The 20,765-nt window shown below is 46.1% G+C and overlaps 1 protein-coding gene across 10 annotated transcripts in view; it reads right to left on the bottom strand.

Moving 5' to 3' along the window:
• Positions 1-986: 986 nt before the first annotated feature.
• The window catches only part of HMG20A (high mobility group 20A), a 48,762-nt gene continuing 28,983 nt past the window's right edge, over positions 987-20,765 (bottom strand). For 8 of the 10 annotated variants that reach the window (XM_039337623.1, XM_039337633.1, XM_039337624.1 and 5 more), the window contains 6 exons: positions 17,558-17,690; positions 16,321-16,352; positions 10,832-10,907; positions 8,443-8,658; positions 7,148-7,295; positions 4,289-5,018 (listed from right to left, as the gene is read on the bottom strand). In XM_039337623.1, coding sequence (XP_039193557.1) covers positions 7,159-7,295; positions 8,443-8,658; positions 10,832-10,907; positions 16,321-16,352; positions 17,558-17,690 — 594 coding nt within the window. In that variant the 3' untranslated portion in view covers positions 4,289-5,018; positions 7,148-7,158. Of the gene's footprint in view, positions 1,434-4,288; positions 5,019-7,147; positions 7,296-8,442; positions 8,659-10,831; positions 10,908-16,320; positions 16,353-17,557; positions 17,691-20,765 lie in introns of those variants that run through there. The other 2 variants (XM_039337626.1, XM_039337629.1) reach the window with 2 other exon arrangements.

Below are 20,765 nucleotides of genomic sequence, written 5' to 3'. Positions count from 1 at the left end.
ATGAATATTCTCTACAATTTCTCTCCTGTTCTGTCTCTGGGTGTGTACTTTGGGGGGTCTTTCCTTTCCCGCCCCATCCTTCAGTCTACAGTTACACACACACATTCACACACACTCAATACACAATGCTGCCGCCTTGTGAGAACCTAAACAACAGCAGCAGCAACAACAACAACAACAAAAAGAGGTTTTCTTTTGTTTCTCCCATGGCCAAAGTTGCGTGCCAACCTCACTTCCGGTGGCTGAAGCAGAATTGCCCATGGAGCAATTAAAACGTTTGGACGAAGAAGAGCAGGAATTCAAAAAGAAAACAAAAAAACAAAAGGCACTTGTTTGAATCTTCAGCCAGGGAGTTTTCTCTCCCAGGACACTTCCCTAGGCTGATGCAGGCGCTGAATTGAAGGAAATAACACCAGGACTGGATTGTCTCCGACTGATGCACTCAGAGGCGTGTCCAGATGGCAAGTCCTGCTCTGGGACTTATATACAGATTGTCCTTGACTTATGATCACAGTTGAGCCCAAAGTTTCTGTCGCTAAGTGGGACAGTTGTTGTGAACGTTGCCCCATTTTACGACCAGTGAATCACATTGCAGCCGTTTAGTAAAACCACATGGGGATTCCTTTACGGTCTTATCCTCCTCCTACAAGGATGGAGGTCTTTGTTTCTGCCAGCCACAGAGCCGGCTTTGCAGCGCCCATACAAGGCTCACTGCTGCATCTCCCAGGGCAGGGGTAGGCAGTGGCTCTTTTATGACTCGTGGACTTCAGCTCCCAGAATTCCTGAGTCAGCTGGGAGTTGAAGTCCACAAGTCATAAAAGAGCCAAGGTTGCCTACCCCTGTCTCAGGGGAAGGGGACAGGAACCAACAGAAGATGTGGAGGTCCTTTTGGGGGGGGGACAGCTCCCACCTTCTTCTTCTCCCACAAAATAAACACCTGATACCCCCACGTTTCATGGAGAAAATACATTTTATTGGAGCTCTTGTTGAAATCCAACTAGCCATTGTTAGCGTCGAACGAGATGGTGTGCCCGCACACGGTGCCTTGCAGTGACTGACTTGCTTGTTGGGGTAAGCCCTAATCACCTTGGCTTGTAAACCACAACTGATGATGGCTTTGTTCGCCAAGGCAGGGCCAAGAAAACAGAATCTTTGTACAAATGGGCGAAGGCAGCCACCAGGCGAAGGAGAGAAATAGGCTGCAATTAGTGAATCAAACAAGCCTCTCATTCTTAGCGTAAAAAAAAAAAAGCTTGTGCTCTCGAATCAAATTAAATCATTGTGACAATGTAATTTCTTCCATAAAACCGTACGTTCCTCACCCGTTCAGCAAGATAATCGTCTTATATAGCGGCAAAGCCCACTTTTGCTGCAAAGAGGTAGAAACTTCTTTTGGAAGCAAAACAATCATTCATTCCAGGGTGAATTTAGCCCTTTAAAAAAGAAATAGGAACAGAATAAAATATACATCCCTGGATTGAACTCCTGTTATTTTTAATCCTGGATTTATGACTGCAATTGGGATTGGAATTTAGCTGGATTAGATGTGGTCTACAGCTACAACCTCATGCAGATACAACTGTCGTCCTACGAGCAGCTACAAGGAATAGCTTTCCCCAAGCTAGCCTCTTCCAGCTTCATTGGGAACGTCTATGGAAATTCTCCATCATCCAGGTCAATAGTTGTCCCAAAAGGCAACCGGACTTTCTCTAGTTTTTTTCCTTGAAAATATTTCTCTTCTCCTCCACTGAAGAAACTTCTTGGATGAGAAACGAAACATTTTCAAAGGAAAAAAAAACAGAAAGTCCAATTGCCTTTTGGAAAAGTGCCTTTGGGACTTCGTTGGGAGCCCTTCCTTCATCCTGGGAAATGTGGCTGTTGGGTTGAAGAAAACCGATGCCGAAGGTCAACTCAACTAAATCCAAAGGAAATCTGCCCCCCCTCCCCCTTTCGGGGAAACCCACGTAAATTACAAAGGGGAAGTAGTTGGCGGAAGAGGCTGCGACCTTGGTTCAGTTTTGACACTGACCAATATTAAGCAGGGAATCAGCCCAGCAGCTGATAAGGAGAACAAACTGAGGAGATGTTTTTTCTTTTTCCGTCTCCCGCATTCTGCTCTTCCTCCCGAGGCTAGTCGCCAGCTGCTGCTTGATGTCAACAAGCTTAAGTCGTGCTGGCCAAACGGAAGCGGGTCTCCTGCCCTTTGGGTTGGAGTGAAGGCTTCAGAGCTGGCTTCGGGGTGCAGCTGGTGTTCTGCACCGAGTTTGGGGACGGAAGAGGATGCAGAATGGAGGAAATGTCATTTTGCCGGTCGCTTCTCCGACCGGACTGTCTACTCCAAATGGCTTCTGATCCCTGGCAGCTATCCAGCGTTGCAACTGTATTTCTTAAGGTCGTCATTTTGAGGGTCAGGTTGGAAAGCTAAACTTAGTCATAATGCGCAAATGAACCCCAGGTAGTCCTTGACGGCGGCCACAATTGAGCCCAATTCAGCGAGACCTTTGTTAAGTTTGAGTTTTGCCCCATTGTACGACTTTTCTTGCCTCCCCACGTGGCTAAGTGTATCGCTGCGGTGGATAAGTTAATAACCCGGTTGTTAAGTGAATGTGGCTTTTCCCACCCTGACTTTGCCTGTCGGAAGGTCGCAAAAGGAGATCATGTGACCTTGGGACACGGCAATGGTCATAAGTACTGACCAGTTGCCCAGTGTCTGAATGTTGATCAATGATCCTGGGGATGCTGCAAAGCTAGCCTCTTCCAGCTTCACTGGGAACGTCTGTGGAGATTCTCCATCATCCAGGTCAATAGTTGTCCCAAAAGGCAACCGGACTTTTGTGAAAAACGGTCCTAGGTCACTTTTTTCACTGCCGTTGTAACTTCAAATGGTCACTAAATGATTCTACGAATCAAAAAGGGATTTCTCCTATCACTGACTACCTGAAAATTTGAAATTGCTTCTGCGCAAATATCTGTAAGATATTGTTGCAAAGCCAATGAGCGCCAATTCTCCGAAGACAAGCAAGCAGAAAATCTCATACAGGCTTCCTCGTGGGAAGTCTTGCCGTGTTGAATACGCTTGCCCCTGAAAATTCATTATTATTGCTTTTAAAATCCACAAAGCCCATTGCTTCTCAAGCCGACAGAACATAATTCGAAACAGGATCAAGGGAATGAACATGTTACAATCTGGAGCTTCCGGGTGCTGTGAGCTGCAGCCGGGTCCTGGGTAAAACTCCCCTCATTAAAAGGCAATTAAAATCAAGGTCGGAACAAATCTAGCCTTAATCATATTGAATGGAGGCAATGTTAGGAAAGCCCATGCATTCTCTTTTTAAAAACACTTCTGGAGAAAACGGTGGCATTTTCTTAAATTAAGAGTGATCAAAACCGGCAACCGAGTGGTGTTTTGTCTCCATACTGCAAAAGATGGATATTCTTTCTTTAACCTGCCAGATTGGGGAAACCCCACAATTTATTGCCATAAAAACGATTATAACGCATTCGAATATGTTCTGAATGGAAATCCGGAGAAGCTGAATTTGTAAACCAGAAGCAAGGTTTACATTTTCAAATCGAAATTGAACTGAAGGACATTTGTTTTTGTTTTTTAAATGTGCTTTTGTGGTGGGGGTTAAATGACTCTTATTTGCAAATAGATCACGAGTTCTAATCCCACCTTAGGCATGAAAGCCAGCTGGGTGGCTTTGGGCCAGCCCCTCTCTCTCAGCCCAACCTACCTCACAGGGCTGTTGTTCTGGGGAAAACAGGGGGAACGAGTATTAGATATGTTTGCCTCTTTGAGTTACTTATAAAGTAATAAAAATGGGATAAAAATCTAACAAATAAAAATAACTCATTGGATAGGAAGATCTGAAATAAGTATTGATAGTTGTTACCTGTCAGAAGAAGCTGACTGAAACACAACGGTTCAAGTCTAAACCCTGATTTATTAAAAGACTTCCCCAATCTGGAGCCCTTCAAATGTTTTAGATTTTAATTCTCAGGTTTTCTCTTTAGCCTGGGAAAATCTGAAAGATATTGTTCTAGAAAATGCAGAAGGCATCAGGCTGGCAAAGGGCTGAAGAGTTATAAAAGCAGGTTCAGCAAGTCATGAGCATCAGGCAGAATCACTACATGGCAGAATCCCTTGCAGCTACCTGTATAATTTACACCTGTGGAACACCTGGCTGTACCTGGGCAGCTTTCGCTGCTACAAAACTGCTTAACAGTTAAAAGAAACAAGGTGAACTTTTCAGCTACTCAGAAAGTAGTACAAAAGAAATGGACATCCCTTTTTAACATCATTTATTTCTTAAGGATCATCACATTTTACCAAAAAAAAGGGGAAGAAATGTAACCCCCCTCCCAGACACACACAGAGACCCTTTGCACATTTCCTGGTTTTGAGACAGAGACAGACAGACAGACAGACACAGAGAGAGAGAGATTGGAGTAAGACTCCCGTAAACACCAAACTAAGTAGCATGCTACAAAATAAAAAGAAGCTGGGACCATGAAGATCTACAAAGTGTACGTGAAGATCTTGTATTTTTAATGTCGGGAGGAGGCTGGTCGGTCTTCACGCCAAGGGAAGCCCAGGGAAGTTTGTGTTGGGCAAGACAGGACCCAAATGAAACTGAGGAGCAAAGAGGCAGGCAAAATGCTCTCCTCTGGAGCACGTGAAGAAAAAACATTTCAGAGCTTAGTTTTCATTGCCACGAAAATACAACAACCTTGACTCAGATGAGAACGAAGCACAGCCCTCGTGTTGTTCTGCGCAGTTGGTCCATGGCTAGTGGATAAACGATAAGGAATGGAGGATGGGGCAGAAAAACTGAATTGAGAGGAGGCCATTATCTTATCGCAACTTCTCAAAACCATAGTCCTCCTCAAGCTTTAAAGTAAAGAACTGGAGCTTATCTCCAACTTTTTGCCTTCCATTTCTTGGCTTAGTTCCACACAAGGGGTCATGTTCCAGGCTTCTTTCCCACTTTAAGGGGGAAAAAAATCCCTAGAAACTGCAGATAAAAACAGAAGAGGGGAGAAAGGTGGATGAGAAGATGAGCTGGGATTTTGTGAAGGTACCTTTGAAGAGTTAAGCCCAATCCAGCTAAGGTCCATAGAGAAGTTGTGTCTTGGGAGGTAAATTGGCAATGTCCCCCTGCGTCACACTTGCTGGCAGATGTGAACTGTTAACCCACGTGACCTGCTTTGAAACCATCATCTCCTAGATCAGAAGTGTCCAACCTTGGCCACTTTTAAGACGTTGTGGACTTCAACTCCCAGAAGTCCCCAGCCAGCAGATGTTTTCATGATCCAACCAGGGATGGCGGGCTGGGGAATTGTGGGAGCTGAAGTCCACAAAGTCTTAAAAGTGACCACGGTTGGAGACTCCTGCTCCTCACGTTCTCCTCCTTCACTTTTGCTATCATCTTCCGCTGAAGAAAATTGCTGAGACGAGGCCGACGGGAGTCTTCGGGAGTCCCACCCACTGGGAACCAGCACGGTTAACTGCCTTGTCTAGGTTATTTTTAGGAAGCGAGAATGTGACACTGATGGGGGGGGGGGAATAAGGAAGAAAGAGAAGAGTTTGCTTTGGGATTTTTTTTCTGTGGTTGTCATTTCTAGTCGCTGAAACCATTTTTTTCGAGAAGGAAGCTACGCTTGCCTTTGGATACCCCAAGACACATTCTTAACTCCCCCGGGATTCATCCTCAGAAATGAAACGGGGACTGGGAGCCTTTGGGGTGTCGGACTCCTTGGAGAAGCCTTGGTTGAAAAGGAGAAACCAGGAAGAAAAACAGCTGGCCCAGAGTCTCCGCTGCCCTTCCAGAGCCCGTCTAAACGGAACTGCCATGTTCTGTCACTGCTCTCCCCCCATCTGGAATCCCCCGAGTCAGCCTTGGCAGTTTCCGGGCAGAATAACCGCCCCTGTCCCCGAAAGAGATGCTTTGTCAAAAGAAAGGACCCGTCAGATGCGGAAAAATCCCAGGCTTGCATCCACAAGCTGTTTCCCTTCAACACAGGGCAGCAGAAGTGCGGCTGATGTCTCCCGCGGGGAGTAGTCATCTGTTCCATCTGGCTGCTCGCTGGAAGGACAACGGACTTTCCGCAGACGCCAGGGGATAATGGCGAGCGTGCAATTAACAGCACTTGGCAGTGATTATCAAAGGTCAGACTGGAAAAGGTTGGGCTCTTCTCCCTTCTCCAGCACAGATGGGCCTGAACTGAAATGGCATTTGGGGTTTTTTTGTTTGTTTGTTCCCCCCCCCCCACTCGCAATTCACAACTGAGAAGACAGGAATTTAGCCTTATGGACTGGGAGGGAAGGGGAAGGGGAAGGGGGGGAGGGGAGGGGAAGGGAAGGGAAGGGAAAGGAAAGGAAAGGAAAGGAAAGGAAAGGGAAGGAAAAAAAGGGAAGAGAAATAAAGCAACCATGCTTCTGCTCTTTGCTATTTTGAAAAATATATCTAGACCAGTGGTTCTCAACCTGTGGGCCGGGACCCCATTTGGGGTCGGACGACCATTTCACGGGGGTCGTCAAACAACGCAGTCCGCCATTTCCCCCCCCCCCTTTTCCTTAGCTGTGCTCCTCCCTTTTGTTCTATTGGCTTTTGAAAGCCAATAGAAGAGACTCTCTTGAATAGAGTCTCATTCTATTGGCTTTCAAAAGCCAATAGGAATTGTCCAGGCTGTCTCTGCCCTGCTGAGCCCGCCAAAAGTCCCATTCTGCAAATGGTGCTGCACCAGTTGAATAGTCCTTGACTTACGACCGACTGAGTAGTCCTCGACGTACGACCGGTTGGGGGTCGCGGCATTAAAAAGGTTGAGAACCACTGATATAGAAAGATATAAACATTACTGAAACTAAAGCACTGTAGGAGGATTGGTTATTTATGAGCGAATACTAAGAGTTTGGTATTGCTGCATGCGTTTTTTTTACAGTCTGGGCAAGGGTAGGCAACCTCGGCTCTTTTACGACTTGTGGACTTCAACTCCCAGAATTCCTGAGTCAGCCATGCTGACTCAGGAATTCTGGGAGTTGAAGTCCACAAGTCATAAAAGAGCTTGCCTACCCCTGGGATTCTGGGCCAAGATTTCAATTCAGCTCTGAACTGCCCCAGGTCCTGATAAGGTAGAAACTCACCAAGTGATCAATTAACGTTCCAGATGGTTTATAACCTCCCGGACGGTCGCTATAAGAGTCTCGTTGTCTTGTGGGTTGGCCAGGATAAGGTTGTGCAGCCGATTCATGTAGGAATCAATAGTGTCTAAGGTGGGGGTCTCCCCGCTCCCTGGAAAATAGAAACAGAAGATGGGCCACTTGGCAATTGCCTTCCCGAGGAATGCAGGGAATCTGCAGGATGTCACTAGCCCAGTAGCAGAAGGGAAGGATTCCCTGGGGCCCCTTGGTGGCATCTGAAGCCAACCGTGCTCCAATCCACACAAGCCTTGATGCTCTGCTCTTGGTTTTTTTTTAGACAACCTTCAACAAAACCAAATAGGACGGTAAGCGAGCGGGCTGCAAAGTGAAGCGCCAGCCTCAAGCACAGCGGTTCTCAACCTATGGGTCGCGACCCCATTTGGGGTCGATCGACCATTTCACGGGGGTCGCCAAGCAAGGCTGTCTGCCATTTTTTCACCCTTTTCCAGCGGGTGCCTTACCTCCCTTGGGCTGGGCCAGCTGGTGGCCCAGCTGGTGGTCGGCCTGCTCCGTCTTTGCCGCTTGCCAGCTATGCCTCGGCCGGCGCAGGGGGCGGCACCACGCATGCGCGGCGCTCCCGGGCAGGGAAAGTCCTCGACTTACAACCGGTTAGGTAGTCCTCGACTTACGACTGGTTTAGTCCTCGACTTACGACCGGTTGGGGGTCGCGGCATTAAAAAGGTTGAGAACCACTGCTCAAGCATGACCCACATTCCCAGCGCTTCCTTTGGATCTTGACAGATTCTAGAGCAGGAATGTCCACAACCGTGACTACTTTAAGACTTGGGGATTTTAACTCAAAGTTCCCCAGGCAGCCGTGGGAGTTGAAATCCACATGTCTATCTAGGATGTGGAACCTGGAGAACTATTTCTAAACATTCTCAAAAGGTATCTCGAGATGTGAAACATCAAGAAGATCAAAACCAAGGATGAAAAGGAAGATGGTGGACATAACCCCGCGAAGGAGGTGGTTCTTCTACTAAAGGCCTGTGTAAGAGCCGTGGAGGTGCAGTGGTTAGAATGCAGAATGGCAGGCTAATTCTGCCCACTGCCAGCAGTTCGATCCTGACCAGCTCAAGGTTGACTCAGCCTTCCATCCTTCCGAGGTTGGTCAAATGAGGACCCAGATTGTTGGGGGGGGGGGGCAAATATGCTGACTCTGTAAACTGCTTAGTGAGGGCTGTAAGAGCACTATGAAGCGGTATATAAGTCTAAGGGCTATTGCTAGTGCTATTCACCTGGTAAGGGGACCCCAGCAAAGCTACCAGCTAGAGCCTGTCGTAACGTTTCCAAGTGCTGTTGCAGCACCGTGTTGCGACTGCGCTCGTGGATCACGTCCACCTCCAGCTTTTCCACCGCGGTCCTCATGCTCTCCACATGCTTCTGCAGGGCCGCGTTCCTTTCCTCAAACTCCATGTTGGACTTGCGCAGCTGGCGCAGCTCGGCTTCTCGCGCTGACAACAACAGAAAAGAATATGAGAATCCCGTATCTAAAATTCAGAAGATTTGGCCTGAATAGGGAAAGATTTGGACCACGGATCGTTCCCCTCTTTTCTCGTCTCGTAATCACCCACGTTTCATATGGCCAAGACTATATGCAAAGGAGCCCAGAACGCTGTTACTTTCCCACCAAAGTGGTACCCATTTATCTACTTGCATTTGCACGCTTACACAGTGAAGGTAATTTCTGCTTCATGTATTCTGCAGAACTAGTGAGAAGTCTCAACAGTTACAAATGAAATAAGTACAACAATTTCTTCTTCTCTAACTTTGGCAACTTTTAAGACGTGCGAACATCAACTCCCAGAATTCCCCAGCTAGCCAGTTGAAGTCTACATGTCTTGAAAGTTGCCCAAGTTGGGGAAACCCTGTCTTAAACTCATCTTAGCAACAGGAACATTAATCAAATTGAAGAATGCTGCATAACCGCAACGATACCATCTAGAACAGAGGTGGGGAACGATGACTTTTATGACTTGTGGACTTCAACTCCCAGAATTCCTGAGCCAGCCATGCTGGCTCAGGAATTCTGGGAGTTGAAGCCCACAAGTCATAAAGGGGCCATCGTTCCCCACCCTGATCTAGAAGCTTTATATCAAATTTTTTAAAGAAGTTCTCTTTAAAATCTTTAAAAGGTAAAGGAAGACGACTTGGGGTTTGTGTCTGATGCGTCGTATTGGAATTCTATTTAGGATAAAATTACTTTTAAATTAATTTTAGCAAGCAAGCAAGAATTGATTATAAGAATGTTCAAAGATGGTCCTACATGCCCTCAGCATTTCATTAGATTAAATGAAGGGTTTTTTTTCCTAAGCTGTGTTGGAAGATTTCTAATCAAACAGTTACATATTATCAACTCTGATCAAAGGGTTTCTAAGGAAACTGGGGAAAAAAATCACGTAGATTAATGCTAGTGTAATTTTACTGCCCATATTTTCCACGACATGGCAAAATGACAAATATTAAAGAAACACAGATCTGGCCATCCTTATTTTATCTGTCATTACTTTCACAAAGGAACTGCATGACTTCTGTAGATGCTGTACCCTAAATAAATGACTAAATTCTATAAAGGAGCTTTTCCTGCAGTGAGCTAAAGAAAATTTATGTTTCCTGGACTTAAGAGTGTATTTTCCTAGGCCTGCACAATTATTGTGCACAGCTCCTGTAGGGAGCTACTATAAGGGTGCCAGTTTTGGCATGATCTTAATTCAGCTGTATTAGCTGCAGGATTCACTATAACAAAGCAACAGAAAAATATGTCTTTCTTAGGATCACATCATCCTTTTTTAAAATGAAGCAAATCTTATAGGTTTTAAACCAGGGCTGGCTGGGGAATTCTGGGAGTTGAAGTCCACAGGTCTTAAAGTTGCCCTGGTTTAAACATCATCTGACCTTGAAACTAATGTAGTATTTCCTGGGCACCTACCCTGTCCATTTCCACAGAACTGCAAAACTCAAACAAATAAACATACATACATACATACATACATACATACATACACATACATATATATATATATATATATATATATATATATATATATATATATATATATATATATATTACACTTCCCTGGGAGTAAGCCCTATGGCAGTGATGGTGAACCTTTTAGAGACCAAGTGCCCAAACTGCAACCCAAAACCCACTTATGCATCGTCTGGTGCCGGGTGGGTGTGGCCCATTGGGTGGGTGTGGCCCATTGGGTGGGTGTGGCCCATTGGGTGGGTGTGGCTACAGTGGTAACGGCAGACTGGGTGGGACTAAAAAGTTCAATCAATCAATTCCAACTTTGCAAGATCTTTTTTTTCCGTGAGAAGTTGAAATTGATTGATTGAACCTTTTTTTTTTTGGCACATGGAGGTGGAGGCCTCAAGCGAAAAGGTTTTATAAAACCCAGCTGAAGGCCTAGGACTGGGGTGACGTTGCGCATGCCCACAGAGAGGGCTCTGCGTGCCGCCTCTGGCACCCGTGCCATAGGTTCGCCACCACGGCCCTATGGAATAAAGCGTTGGCCCTGAATAGATATCAACAGCATTGCTCTATAACACGTGCCAACACTTTGAGAACATACATCATGTGAAAGGAGATAGAGAATATGAGTTTTTTTATTTTATTCTGCTCACCTTTACTGTGGTTTAAAAACTCCTCTGTAAATATTGGAATGTCGAAAACCGATCTCTCCTTTGTATCCGGTTCCTTCTGCAATCAGACAAAGGGACCTCTTGAAAAATCACAACAGGAAACAACTCTGAAGACATTAACCCTTTCCGTGCATTAGGCAAAGGGAGGGCATTGCGATAAGGAAGCGAGTAGGGTCTTTCAGGCCTGTCCCACACGTTTCCTTCTAACACCCGTGCACTGACTGCAGTCATCTGCAAAGAAAATCCTTCCCACGCACTCTTCAGCTGGGTACCTGACCCGTGAAGACGCAAACAGCCCCCCCCCAGTGAACTGGGGTTCCTATTCAAACAGACGGACCCAACACAGAGATTTCAGGGAAAAGGCATAACGTTGAAGGCAAGGCTGAAAGTACAGAGTTCCTAACTGAAACAGGGAGAAAGGTACAGACTGAATTGCAAGGCAAAATATGCCTGGGGTTCAGGCAAACAGCTTGACAAAAACCCAAATATTTCTCTTTTTCCAGTTCTCGGATCTTCCGTCAGGAATCTTGGCTTTGGGAGCTGGCACTTGCGATTCCTCTGTTACCTTTGCTGTAACAACTGCAGTCAAAACAGTTGTGCAAGAACAAAAGTGACTGGCAAGGAGAAGGGTTTTTAAATAGCTAAAAGCATCCTGGCCGCCGGCCGAATTCTATCAAGCAGAGGTGACTCTTTTGTTTGGTTAGGATTGGGGCCTTTTGTGGTTGTTGTTTTAGATTGAAGGAAGAAGGGTCAAACACAACTTGGAGCCCAGCGAAGGGCTTAAGACCCTACGAGGGAATTCTGGCAGGTCAACCACAGATCTTTAAGAGGGAGACAGCCTTCCATGGAACACTTGAAAGCTCTTGTAGAGTTGGGGGAGTCAGTCACACAAGGCGAGCAAGTCATCTCCTAACCAGGGAACTAGAAATTAAGTCACGAGGAGAAAAGAAAAATTCAAGCCATCCCCCTGCTCTAAAATTAGAGGAAGTCGTATACTTCCTGTCTGAGGTCCACAATCTGTCAATTATACCCATGCTGACCCAAAATAACACAACAACAACAATAGTAATAATAATGATGATATGATGATGATGAAACAACAACATCTGCCTGTCCCAAGTCCTTGGGAAGGACTCAGTAGTTTGATAACAACATCAAATCCAGTCTAAACATCTGGCTGACTGTGCCGCCAACTATAATAACAATAATATACTTATCAGACATGTATTTTGTAAAAAAAAAATGCCTACAATAAATATATTAGCTTGCGGTGCCATGTCACGACAGATCAGACAAAGATACAGTTGGGACAGCTCCAACATGGAGCGCTTTGATTTTCTTTAATCTTCAGTTTAAGATACTAAACTCAAAACACTCTGCTGGGAAAGCCTTTGGCCTCAATCTTGGAGAAGCCAAGATGGGCCTTCCATACAAGGCAGATTCACGTGTCCTTGAATTCAAGAGGCTACCTTCGAAACCTCAGTGAACCCGGGAGAAGTTCACCGACCTCCACTCACACCCATTTCCCCTCTCTCAATCTATTTTTCCAGCCCCAGAACTAACAGAACAAAACAACAGAGTTTAGAGGGACCTTAGAGGTCTTCTAGTCCACCCCTGCTTAAGCATGAACCCTAGACCATTTCAGACAAATGCATGTCCAATCTCTTCTTGAAAACCTCCTGTGTTGGAGCACCCACAACTTCTTGAGGCAGGTTGTTCCACTGATTAATTGTTCCTCACTGTCAGGAAATTCCTCCTTAGTTCTAGGTTGCTTCTCTCCTTGATTAGTTTCCATCCATTGCCCTCCCTTCCTTCCTTCCTTCCTTTCCTTCTTTCTAGAATCATAGAATCCTTGGGCTGGAAGGGATCTTGAAGGTCATCTAGTCCAACCCCCTGCTCAGGCAGGAAACCCTGTAGCATTTCGGACAAATGGCCGTCCAGTCTCTTCTTAAAAACTTCCAGTGTTGGAGCATTCACCACTTCTGGAGGCAGGTGGTTCTACTGGTTAATTGTTCTAACTGTCAGGAAGTTTCTCCTTAGTTCTAGGTTGCTCCTCTCCTTGATTAGTTTCCATCTGCTGCTTCCTGTCCTGGCTTCAGGGGCTTTGGAGAACAGGTTGACCCTCTCCTCTTCTTTGTGGCAGCCCCTTAGATATTGGAACACTGCTATCATGTCCCCCCCCCCTCGTCCTTCTTTTCATTAAAGAAGACATGCCCAATTCCTGGAATGGAGTGGAAAACCTTCAGGGGAGGGCTCATATTGCAACGTCCCCTTCTCGGTTTTGCTCTTCTGAACGCACTGTACACAAAGTGGCTTACTACAATGCCCGGCGTCAAACAATGAAACGTAGAAACAGATCGACACGGAATGCAATGAATGATTTAGTCCACTAATCACCCATTATCCATCAGATTTCTATTTAAAGAACCATCTCAGAAGCAGCGTCACGATAAACTTCATTATAAAAGGAAATATAAGGGACCAAAGAGGCAGGAGGGGAATGTCTGCCTACGGCAACAGCTTTCATCAGATTCCAAAGAGAACCGGCATTAAAAAGGGCGGGGAGCATGAACTCTTTTAAGAATTGATGGGGGGGGGAGCACAAAATACTGCTTCCCTAGCAGCTTCCCCACATGCACCCTCCCCGCTCCAAGCAATTAAGTCCCAGAGATTGGGCAAAGACATTCAGCTTAATGGAAGCATGTTTTAATGAAAACCATCAGCGCCTTTCCATTATCAAGTACATTTTGCCAACATGCGAAGAATTTCCCGGGGGGGGGTGTCTCCCACAATTTAAACCACTCATGGGAATAACACCACAGAGATCTCATTACCCTTTTATTGCAAAGGAGTAATTTGTTCGGGCTTAATGTCAGGGTGTCATTTATCATACATCGGAAGAGAAACTCCAGATATGATGGCTGCTTTCGTGGTCTTTAAGAGGAGATTCAGGGACACGAGAACTGACTTGGCGGTGTGGAAAGAAGTGCATTGTGTCCTTAGGACAAGCCTGGGTTCTGAGGCTGCAGGAATTACCTGAATCCTGACAGGACTGATAGAGGAGGAGGTTTGTGGCTCAGGGTTGAAATCAGAGGCCCTCGGTGCGCTCTGAGCTTGGTGCTTTTCTTGCAGGTGTTTCATTACCCAACTAGGTAACATCATCAGTGCTAGAATGGAATGGAGTTTGTGGAGAGGAGGAGGAGAAGGAGGAGAAGGACGACGACTGTGGGATCCTTGCGCTCTCTGAGTTGGGTTGTTTTCCTGCAGAAGTTTCATAACCCAACTAGGTAACTACAGCACTGATGATGCTACCTAGTTGGGTATGAAAGGTCCACAAGAAAATAACCAAACTCAGAGACCACTAAGGACCTCTCAATCCAGACAGTATCAGTAGAGCTTTAAGATCCATGGAAAGAAAACAATGAAACAAAAATATATTTTTTTTCAGTTAAGTGTATTCGGACATTTTCATAACCTCCCTTTTTCGTGTCATTCAACTCACCTGATCAGTTCAGCTGTTATTCTTCACAAGCCTGGTCTAAACCACATGCTAATTCACAGCATGATTTTTGGCGTGGGGTCCTGTATATATCGCATGGCTTATACCTTAGTGTGCTGTGTGAATTCGGTTCATTGGGTGTCATTCATTATGCTCTAGTTAAGCAAAGCTAGGCTAGCACAATATGTGAACTGGGCCATTGTAGATGATAGATGTTCTTAATCCAAACAATTCAAGCACTTGCTCAGGGTAACGCTTTTAGGACTAACAGGGACGTTGTTTCTGCCACAGCAGATTAATGTGGTATGAAAACTCACACCTTATAAACATCTCTTCTCCAATGGGGAATGAGATTAGTGAAGTTTGCAAAAGCTCCTTATTTATGTTGGCGATGGAAACAGACCCATTTGCTGTTTGGAGAACGGCTGTAACTTGTGACAATGAATTCTAACTAGATAAAGGAACAACTATCAACACTTGGCATGGTCGTTTAATATACTTGTTTTTTAAAAAAATGTTTCAGGAAAATGGAATTAATAGGACTGAGAATCCCGAACAAGATTCTTAAATCCTAAGAATAATTGTGGAATGCATTGCTAGAACCCTGCTTTTTCATTTTGCTTCATGACAAATTATCCTCTGGTTGCAATGCTCCTGGTTGATTTAGGACTGTTCGGAGTGCAGCACTCCCAAACCAGGAATGTAAATCCAATTCTGTTTTAAATAGTTATGCAGTGCCCCTAAGGGCCACCCAGCACTTTCAAGGCTGCTCAAAAGAATTATAAAAATAAATGTACTAGAAAATGCGGCACTGGTATAATATGGCATGTACTATGCCAGCAGTTCTCAACGTTTGTGTGACGGCGCCCCCTGTCACACAAACATTATGCGCATGCGCGGCGTGGCGGCGCCCCCGTCCGCGGCGCGCATGCGCGGCACCCCCCCGGAGGCGCAGCATCGCACCGGGAGGGGAGAAAATGGCGGATCGCCGCCTTTGGCGACCCCCGAAAAATGGTCGATCGACCCCAAATGGGGTCGCAACCCATAGGTTGAGAACCGCTGTACTATGCAAAGAGTAACAAGTTTTTAAACACTTGAGCCAGGATTTCTAAGATGAAGGGGCCGCCACTAAAAAGACATTGTTTTTTGTGCTTGCTAGGCCAAGGAATAAGCTTTACAGCCAGTCAAGTGTGAAGCGTGGGAAAATTAGAAATCCAGGCAGTTCAAATGTATGTTAAGGGTTTTACTGCCAGCTTAAGCTGCCTATAAGAATCTGAACTACTAACGGTCAAAGCAAATTGGCGGCAGATAATCGTTGACGGCATTCAAGGTGGGCTGGGCTGAGATCTCTTGTGGGCGCGAAGGGATTCAAGACTGATGACATATTTGACCTTTCCCTCCTTCGGCTTAGCTTGCTCATCTGCTACATCCAGTTTGCGGAAAATGATCCTATTGGGAAGAGCCTTTTAGCCATGCTACTCTGTGGGGAAATGGACAAACTTCAACAACTGTGATCCCAGTACCAGCTGCTGAGAAATTCCAGAGGAATAACAAGATTGCATGGCGTCACCACCACCCATTCCCTAGGGTAGGTTACTTAATACAGCAACCCAATGGATCCCGATCACCAGAGCTGCAAAAGACCAGTTAGAAATGAAAAGGGATCACTTGATACTTGGGATACCAAAACAGGGAGGAGGGGGGGTGTTCTCTCCTTGGCTTAGCATCACACAATCCCAACAATGTTTTCTCTTAAGGTTTGAGACTAGATTTTGCAGAATCTTAACCAAGTGGTCCAGCAATGGACAGGATTGAGGTTACTGTAACCTTTTGACTATGGGATAGTATTTCATTCTATTTAAGATGGCATTATTAACTATATGGGACCTCAATGTCCTTTCAATTAATTCCGGTGACGCTTAATGGGAAAAGAATCAGCTCCGGATGTCATCGTAAAAAGGAAGATATTTACCTGATGGTCGTGGGTAGCTGGGCGTGTTCCTTCTGAAACAAGACAGAGGAGGAGTCAATTCACCATGTGTTTACAATGACTGCCATGTCTCAGGATCATGGGATCACCACTGGCCACATTCCCAGCCCATTCTGACATGCAAAGTCAATGAGGGACATCAGGAATGGCCTAACAACAGCACAATTTGCTTAATAACTGCAGAAAAGGTCATAAAATTGGAGGGGGGTGTGTGCCACATAACAGCCACCTTGCTTAGCCACCATAGTTCTGACCCCAACCGCAGTTGTTAAGTTAATGAGTACCTGTAATTGTTGCACATATGCAGATGTAGATGTAGGTAAATAAAAAACCAGAAGATATTTGCTGAAAATCTGACAGAAACACCACTCAGAAGGAAATCCATCTGAGAGAGTAAGAACTTAACTAGTATTACTAAATATAAGAAATCAACCCAGACAAAATGTTGTTTACTAAGCACTAATGAAATGTAACAAATAGAAAATCAATAAAATATTATTTAAAAAAGGAGGAGGAGGAGGAACTCCATCTGCTTCTGCAGTCCAGGAAGGAGACAGCAACCCACCCAGACACTGAGGAAGCTTCCTGCCACCCATCTCGGCATCTTATCACGTCAGCAGTTGTAGCTTTTAGGAGCTTCAACTGCAACCACGCAACCTTCTGGCCATCACCGTCCTTTGCTCAGAAAGCACAGATCTTCGAGAAGGTGCCGAGAAATAAAACAGTTGTGGCTTATTGTCTGCAGGGTCCCGATACCTGTATGGTTATTGTGCATGTCCTAATGCACGAAAAAAGAACAAGCGGATCTACAATAACGTCCCTCAGACAGGATAGGAGTATTCCTCATCTTACAACAGTTCACTTAGTGACCATTCGAAGTTATGATGGCACTGAAAAAAGGGACTTATGGCCATTTTTCACACGTGCAGCATCCCCGTGCTCACATGGTCAAAACTCAGCCGCTGGGCAACCGACTCACATTTACGACGGCTGCAATATCCCAGGGTCCTGTGATCTCCTCTTGCAACCTTCGGACAGGCAAAGTCAATGTGGGAAGCCCCGTTCACTTACAAACTGTAGCAAGCAAGGTCGCAAAATGGGGCAAAACTCATTTAACGACTGTCTCGCTTAGCAAGGAAAATGTTGGGCTCCGTTGCGGCTGCAAGTCAAGGACGGCTTGTGTTGCCCTGAAGGAGTGGCCCCGCGTGTAACGCCATACCTTGCCGATGTGATTTGCCTTTCTGTCTGTCCTGGGTTTTCCTGCTAAAGACCTTGTACGCCTCCGTCTTCTGGTACTGCTCCAGCTCCTTCATGTAGCGCTCCTTATCTCTGTCGGCTTCGTCAAGGTAGCGCTGCAACGAGAGAGCAATCACTGCTCTGTTCTTGGTCAACTGGCTGAGGAAGCCAGAGTGTTGAAATTCAGCCCCCGTCCCTGGCTCCCCAAAGAATGTAAAGTGGGGCTGAATACTCAGCGCTGGCATGGTTAAAAAGCAGCAGAGTCCCTTTCCGGTACCACCCATCTGTTAACCTCAGCCCAGAGTTCGGCATTTTGTTCATGGATCCTCAGTTGTGACCTGCTTCAGGATGTGGGCTGTGCCTATCATTTCTTGCATGCACAAAGCAATCCTACAAGTCTCCCTGTGACGGGCCGTGAGTAACTCAGAATAGATCAGTCTGAGCGTGGAGTGTCTGCACCTCTGGCTTTACTTTGGGGTTGAACTGCAGAAATCTTGGGAAAGAGGAAAAATAGATAGAGAGGATGGATGGATGGATGCACAGATGATGGATGGGAGGGAGATATGGATGGATGGATGGATGGATGGATGGATGGGAGGGAGATATGGATGGATGGATGGATGGATGGATGGATGGATGGGAGGGAGATATGGATGGATGGATGGATGGATGGATGGATGGATGGATAGGAGATATAGATGATGGGTGAATGAATGGATGGATGGGGAGGGAGCTATAGAGGATGGATGGATGGATTGTTGGATGGGGAGGGAGGGAGGGAGACATGGATGGATGGATGGATGGATGATATGTATGCATGTATGTGTGTATGGACGGATGGGAGGGAGGGAGATATAGATGGATGGATGGGGAGAGGGAGGGAGATATAGATGAATGGATGGGGAGGAAGATATAGATGACAGATGGATGGATGGATGGATGGATGGAGGAGGTAGGGAGGGAGATATAGGTGATAGATGGAGGGAGGGAGGGAGCGAGGGAGATATAGATGGATGATAGATAGATAGATAGATAGATAGATAGATAGATAGATAGATAGATAGATAGATACATACATACATACATACATACATACATACATACATATAAAGATGTAAAAGGTGGTGGAATAAATGAAGAACAGAAGACGCTTATCACAAGTTTAATTGTGCATCTGTTCTCCTGCCTCTGTATGGGATGAATCAAGCATAAAAGTTTAGCTTTCCTATCAGCAACATGTTTGAATCTAGGTCTAAAAAAAATCATATCAAAGTTTGCTTGGAGCAGCCTGTCACTGTTCTTTAATGAATGGAGCCGGGCTGCAAAACTCTTCAAAGGGAGCCGTTAATGTGCAAAGAGCTTCAAACACAGACCTGAGCGTGCAGAGAAAGGATGGGGCCCTTTTGGATTAAAAACGCCTCTCCCCACTCCTTCCTCTCCAAATTTGTTCCCTTGTTTAGAAATTGGGGAGGCCCAAGGAAAAGGTGAGCGGTGACAGCAGAACGGAAGAGCAAAGGGACTCGGCTTCTACCTGCCCACAAGCCACAACGCAAGTGTGTCCTTGGAGGGTTGAGGCAACTTTTCAGTGGAGGCAGCAGCGCCACACCCAAAATCCCCCGGGATGCCCTGCATTTCTCTCACTATATCGCTAAGGTGCGGCCTGAATATCGAATCCCTTCCAAAGTGTGCTCAAAGGAAGCAAAGCGGCAACAGGCATCAAGCACAGCTAGTCCTCGACTTAACAACAGTTCACTTAGTGACCATTCGAACTTACAACAGCCCTGGGGGGAAAAAAAAGATTTGCAAACATTTTTCACACCTACAACCGTTGCGGCCTCCCTGGGGTCACGTGATTTAAATTCGGATTGCTTGGCAGCCGACTCACATTTATGACGGTTGCAGCGTCCCGGACTCACCCGCTCCCCTTTTGCGACCTTCTGACAAAGCAAAGTCAACGGGGAGAGCGGGTTCCCTTAACGGCCGCGTTACTAATTTGAGGAACTGCAGTGACTCTCTGAGCAAAAGGGGGCGAGAAACGTCGTCAGAACTCGCTTCGCACCTGTCTCCCTGAGCGACATAAATTTGGGGGCTCCATCGTGGTCGTAAGCCGAGGAGTACCCGCAAAGTGACAAGTGAGGCACGCAGAGGGATCAAGGTCCTATTGCTAAAGGAGGGGTCCTTGGTGCCCTCTGAGCTTGGCTGTGCTTTGCAAATCTCCTGTCAGTGGCCTTTTTTGGGACTTGCCAGACACGGCGTGAGACGCTTTGTGTTTATCATGTTGCTCCTGTTTGACTCCTTTGTCCAACAAACTGATTTATTTCCCGAGCTTGCAAGCCACTCAGGAAGAAAAATTGCTAACCTGACATCTTCTATCCCAGATACACAACAGAAAGCCCTTCGGAATTCAAAGCCTTACTTTTGAGGAAACCCAGGCGGGATGCCGGTGCCGGAAACGCTGCTGGAAGCCGCAGCCAGCTTCCGACAAACCAATTCGCTCAAGGAAGCATGTTAGCCCGTCAGCCAGCACCCCACAAACCTCCTTTGGGTTTCATCCTTCTTTTGACGAAAAAGAAGAGTGAGGCAAGGCTCCCCATTATGAGCGGGGTTTTTCTCTACCTCCTTTCTAAATGGGGGAATGAATGATCCCCTTGTGCCTTCAATCTGCATGCCGCTCAGATCTGTTCTTTCAGTTGTATCTGTTTTGCCTGGGACGCCGGCTGTACCGATGAATGCAACGTGGCATCGTTCCATCAGCCTGCCTCGCCATTTCCCCAGACTCCCTCTGGAATAGGAATGTCCTACTCCTACCTGCCATGCTCCACAGTTGTCTCCTGAAGGCTAAAGGGCTGCATTATGTTCTGGGGGAAACTACAGGTCCAAGAGGAAAGCGTTTCTAGAAAGCACCCTACCCTAGCAGAGAGTATCTGTAGCTGAGGTTTCAACTGTGGGATACTTGGTGCTCTCTCAGCTTGGTGGTTTTCTCGCAGACGTTTCATGACCCAGCTAAGTAACATCATCAGTAATGGAAGGGAGTGGGGTTCGCTCTGTTTATATTCAGTGGCTTGCCCTTTCAGTGTGGGTGGGAGTGATCTTGATGGTTCCTTGGTTAGGTTGTTGTTTACAGAGAGGAGGGAGGAGGACTGAGGGGTCCTTGGTGCTCTCTGAGCTTGGTTGTTTTCTTGCAGACGTTT

The sequence above is a fragment of the Crotalus tigris genome, unplaced genomic scaffold (genome assembly GCF_016545835.1).
Source record: "Crotalus tigris isolate CLP2741 ecotype Arizona unplaced genomic scaffold, ASM1654583v1 scf7180000017683.1919423, whole genome shotgun sequence".
NCBI lineage: Eukaryota > Metazoa > Chordata > Lepidosauria > Squamata > Viperidae > Crotalus > Crotalus tigris.
This window is presented reverse-complemented; position numbering and strand designations above follow the sequence as displayed.